The sequence below is a fragment of the Excalfactoria chinensis genome, chromosome 2 (genome assembly GCF_039878825.1).
Source record: "Excalfactoria chinensis isolate bCotChi1 chromosome 2, bCotChi1.hap2, whole genome shotgun sequence".
Classification (NCBI taxonomy): domain Eukaryota; kingdom Metazoa; phylum Chordata; class Aves; order Galliformes; family Phasianidae; genus Excalfactoria; species Excalfactoria chinensis.
Window position 1 is genome coordinate 138,691,102 of NC_092826.1, and position 5,463 is coordinate 138,696,564.

The following is a 5,463-nucleotide window of genomic DNA, read 5'->3' on the forward strand; positions in this document are numbered from 1 at the left end:
GTACAGGAAAGTGTTGAGAGTGACGTCAGACAGAAATTCTCAGGTCCTTGTATGTTCTAGCCACGTTGACTTGGCTTTCACAGTCAGCATGTAGCACAGTCAGCATTTACTTTTCAGGATGTGGTGGGCAACCTTATAAATGTGTTACCTGTATTATTCCCTTGAAAGAACAGTTTTCTTGATAGAGCTGCCCAAAAAGATTCATTCCACACCCTAAAGTTTTACTTGAATGACTCAGATAAAATGAAAGGTGGCATTAGGATGCTCATGACTCAGGAAGACTCAAGGTCCACCTGGACTCTGTTGATGCTTCTTTTTACCACCTTGCTGCCTTTTTTTTCTTGGTGCAGCCATTTGAGATGATTGATATATTCCTTTTTGTAGCGTGAAGGACTGCTTGATGTCTGTTCTTTAAGTGTTACTGCTTTATCTCTTGACCTGTGTAGTGGAAACATCTTTGACACAGCTGTTTTCGCACTGATAGCACTACAGTGGATCCCCGGGAAAAGCTGCTGATCCTCCAGAAGACATATGAGGAGATAGAGAGCACTGTGTCCCGAGTGGTGGAGAAAGACTACAAGCTCCCTATGGATGACCTCTTGCCCCTCCTGATGTATGTTGTATCACGAGCTAAGTAAGTGGCGCTTTTCTCTTCTCAATCCCATGGTTGTGTACTAACTCAACCCAAGAAAGGGCATCTCTACATTCCAAGCCAAATAACATTAATGAAAAACTGGGGGTTGTCTTTTAATGTGCATTCTGCTCAGATGGATTTGGGATCTTGAGGCCTAGTCTGCCAGCTGTGGTCTAGTAGTGTTGGTTATGATGTAGTATGATTAAGGATTTCCTGGATGTCCATGCTGAGAAACACAGTCTGACAGGCATTCAAGGTTATTGTATAAAAAATAGGAATATAAAGTCTTTGAAGGCCAACTGTTGAGGCTGCCACAGGAATTATCTGCACACTGTGGGTTGAGAGAGAGATGTGAAGGAAGAACAGATCTTTAGACGGAAGCTCACCTCCATTGCAGTTTAGATGTGCAAGAAATGTGCTCAGCTTGCCTTGCTGCCCTTCCTGTAGATGTTAGTCCTATTAATCTCTTTTTCAAGGGGTTTGAAAGAGCTATAGAAAGGCTGACGAGTTAGTTGGTGTTACGTTTTGAGAGTGAACAGATAAGGGTTGACTACTCTCTTCCTTCATAAGCCTATGAGAAGTCACTTCTCTTTTCTCGGTGTGGCACTGTGGTTCAGTTTGGAGACTAGGAAGGTCTTGAATACTGACTATCTAGTAATTAGATTTTTCTCATGTAGGAATGACTGTAAACATAACATGTCTGCCAAAGAGGCTGTGTCCGTGTTGCTTGTACTGGAACTGCAGGAACCTGCTTACATCCAGTAGAAAGAAACTATGCTTTTTTTTGTTCTGGCAAGTTTTGAGTGCAAGTCCTTGACTGACTTGAATGTTTTTAGTGTCCAAATAAGGCTGAGATGTTTAAACTTAGAGCTGAATCTTGAAACCCAGAAGCTCTTTTTCTTTCAGTTTTCTTTTGCTACGTTTCCGTAGGATAACCCAGGTTCGTGTACTAGGTGGCTTTCTTGATTGTAGATGACAGAGAAGGGGAAGTAAGAGACTTAAGTGCACAAAATGGAGGACCTGAAATTTTCTAGTGACTGGGCATCTTTGCTGAGATCCTGTCACACAGGATCCTTCAGGGACTCAGCTTTTGGAAGATCAAGGTGCTGAACAAGGAGTCAGCAATGGACTTCCAGATCTGTCTCTCTCTTTCTCCATGCTCAGATTTCAGACTCGTGTCTGTAAATGCCGGTGCCCAGAGATTTGCTCTAGTTGTAATGCTTCTTTTCTTTTCAGAATACAGCACCTGGGAGCTGAAATCCATTTGATCAGAGACTTGATGGACCCCACCAATCAAGGAGGATTGTATGACTTTCTATTAACAGCATTGGAGGTAAGAAAATGAGTTTTAATGATGACAGTTGCAAGCTGCTATAGGGGAGCCCTTCTTGAATGGTAGAAAGACTGATGCTCTCTACTCTCATTTAATTTTAGAGGGCTGTTTACATGCCTAGCACAGGTTATTTTCCTCCTAGTCAAGAGAGTACTTTCACTGTTACTTTATAATATGCAGACTTAATCATTTGATCTTGCCTTGGGGGGCACTGTAGCTTTGCTCTGTGTGAGAGACAAAAAACTTGGCTCCAAAGCTCATAAACTGAATGAGTTATTCTCTTCCTTGCCCAGTCATGCTATGAACACATACAGAGGATGAGACTCAATCAAAGGGAGAACTGCCACGTGGCTCGCACCTCCTGAGCCCCAGGACCAGCAGGGAGGCTCCTCCCTGCCGTGTTTTGACCGAACACTGTTGGATGAAGAAGCAATCAAATCACTGCTGCTCCGGCTGCCTTTAAAAAGGGAAGGACGGTTGTTTTTCAGATGAGGGATTCTTGCTAGGTTTTCTATTAGACTAGCTACAGTTATCAAGCACAGCCATGTAAGTGCTGTGGGCTGAAAGTCATCTATGCAACCTCAGCTTGTGTTGGAAAGTGGAGGAGGTTTCTTTTGTCCTTGTTGATTCCACTTTCCTGATTAACAGCAATACACTTCTTTCCCTTGAAACTCCATTTAACTGTTTTCTCAGTTGCTGTGCTTGTTTTGCACTGGTAAACAGACACGAAGGGAGATTATTTAGTAGAAAAATGGTCAAATGAAGCCTGAAGAGTCATCGTGATGGGACTCCTGGATGGTAGAAACGTGGGATGGACAAGAGAGATGATCTCTGTACACCTAAACAACCTGTTCCTGGAATGAGGTGGTTCTTCTCGCATTCCTAAGAGGAAGATCTTTCCTCTTCTTCCCTCTGTACCTCTCCATTGCACCGTAATGCTGCTATTGACTAACTCCTCTGTTTGAAGATCATTCTAAATGTAAATTTCTACTTTGCAGACTCCTGTTAAATCTCAGGGATGTCACACTCGCACCTTGAAAATGCTGGTGCTGCTTTTTAATTCTGCAGGGGCTCGTGTGTGCCTTAAAGGCGAGAGATCTCAAATGTTGGTGAGAAAACACATAAAAACATTCGGCCTCCTGCACTGACAGAGCTGCAAATACATTGATTTTCCTAGGTGCACAGCCTTGTGATGGCAAAACACCCACTGACACCAGTAGGGCACAATCAGAATTGGGCTAGTTTTTATCCTGCCTTTAAATAAAGGTAAAGGGGTTTCTGATCTGCTGTTACTCTCAGATGAAACTACTAATGTGTGAATAGCACGTCAGAGCTAAAGCTCTTTTGAACTAGATTTTAACCTGCTTTTATTTTTTTACCACTTGACTTCAGGAAAACAAAGCAAAACTCTACAGACTGTTTCTTCCTGTTTGTCATAAGTATTATGCTTTAATAAATAGTACACTGGTTACAACAGTTAATATATTAGTGTAAGAGTATCCTATTGTATGTTTTACAGTAACTGTATTTAAATAAAACTGTTTCATTTTTTGAGAGATTCCAGGCTTGCATACTTCTTATTTCAACCTCATTGCTGTCTTCAGACTCTTGTGAGAATGTCCTTTATTGACTTTAATATTACAAGATCTATGGCTTTTTCACTGCCTTGATAATTCACGGGGATGGAAGAATTTGAACTGCAAATTAATAAGAGAGCCTGAACCAATAAACCCTTGTGCACTTTCTCCCTGCGGAATCAGTATGGAGAATGTAGCTTAAATGTGAGTTTAAAGGCAGCCAACAAACCTGTTTTTCCTCAGTGTCTCACATGGATCTCGCTAAGCCTTAGCAGGTATTATGAAGGAGAGCTGTCACCATATCTTCAGGGCTCGAGATGCTGTGGAGCAGAGACAGCACAAGGGAAAAGCAAGTGAGAGTGAGTGGCAGTGACTCACCCTTGTTCATTTGAACACCTCTTAGCTACCCTACACGTTGTCCTATCTTCTGGTATGTTGAGATGGTGGTTTCAGTGTAAAAGCTTGACTTGCATTGACATGAAGTAAAAAGTAACATTCAGCTAAGCAAAAACCTTTGTAAAATGGCAGTGAATTCCATGGGGTGTTTTAAGTGGTTGGTGCCAATACCAGTTATATAGCATGCAGTGAGACTGGGGAACACAAGACCATGCTTTCTTAACCAGTATACTGAATCATCAGCTTTAAAACACTGTTTCTTATCTTTGAGATCTCAGAAGGAAGAGAAGCTCCAGCTGCCTGTCTGAGAATGTAAACACACGTTAAGTGACAGCTGTGAACTTTTTCATTTCAGTTGCCTAAAACTGGCCATTTCTCAGTCCAAATAAACACTCTGCCAGAAGGCTGAATCACAGAGCTGTAGTCACAGCTGTTCTAAAAAGAAAGAAAGAGGCTATTTTCTCTATACTGCATTTTTTCCATGCTTTCGATATTGATTTTATTTTCAAGTACCGTTTCCCTACTCAAAATGCTCAACTTCTACTTACTACAAAACAGGACGTGCAAAATGCATGCATGTACAAACTCCACTAGAAAACAAGGAGATTTCTCAGCCTGTTGGAAGACTCCTACTAAGTTTATTTGTTGCTCTCACTGATCAACTCTCTTTAAAAATTCAGGAGGTTCTTGATCAATAATTCAAGTGAGCCCTAAAGGGGCAACGTAAGGTAACAGTGTGCAGCCATTTGTGCTTCTAGGCTTTCTTGCTAACCAGTAAAAGCAAGAGGAATACTTCATTAGAAATGCTTTTGAGCGCAAGGGTAGCATTCAGGTAGCAAATTGTGCTCTGTAACCATGCAGTAGTGCTATTTGTTGTTTAAAAGCATGGCTTTTTAAGGAGATAGTACAAGGTTACATGCTAGAGCTTCCCTGATTCATCAAGTCTCTGCTTGATAAAACACTGTGCCTTGAAATAGTGTGTAGAAGTGAGAGAGTACACTCAAGCTTCTTTTAAGCTTGCGTGGTTCAAGCTGTTAAATTATTAATGATAGCGTTGCTAGCAGGACTTCATTTTCCTTGTATGTTAAATTTAGTCCTGCAGGCCTTGGAGCAATATGAAAGCCAAGCATACCTGAGACTTTTAGCTGTAGAGATGCCACCTTGTAAGAAACTAGTATGGAGTATTCTTTTCCATATTCAAGCTACAGCTGTTGAGACAGCTTAGGCTTCAGGGCAAGCAATAAAAAGTCTAAGCTACACCTGGAAACAGGACAGGTCTTACTTACAGTAATTTAGCTGTGATCTGCAGTGATTTTAGCTGGAGCCTGCACTACAGGTTAGCTGTCTGCATACGGTGCTTTCAGCAGAAGCAGTATGCTGCAGACCCCTGCAGTCCCAGTGTTTAGCTCTTCCAGATGTAAGCTTGTTCCATAGAGAACTTCTGTTCCTCTTTCCCTCAATGCACACTCATCAGCAGGCCTTCATTTATCAGAGAACAGTGCTTTTTTTTTCCCCGTTACCTA

At 41.7% G+C, this 5,463-nt stretch overlaps 1 protein-coding gene across 6 annotated transcripts in view; it reads left to right on the forward strand.

The window, feature by feature from the left end:
• The window catches only part of ALS2CL (ALS2 C-terminal like), a 54,620-nt gene extending 51,102 nt beyond the window's left edge, over window positions 1-3,518 (forward strand). For all 6 annotated transcript variants that reach the window (XM_072329701.1, XM_072329699.1, XM_072329700.1 and 3 more), the window contains exons 24-26: window positions 485-634; window positions 1,871-1,967; window positions 2,261-3,518. In XM_072329701.1, coding sequence (XP_072185802.1) covers window positions 485-634; window positions 1,871-1,967; window positions 2,261-2,332 — 319 coding nt within the window. In that variant the 3' untranslated portion in view covers window positions 2,333-3,518. The remainder of the gene's footprint in view (window positions 1-484; window positions 635-1,870; window positions 1,968-2,260) is intronic.
• The last annotated feature ends 1,945 nt before the right edge of the window (window positions 3,519-5,463 follow it).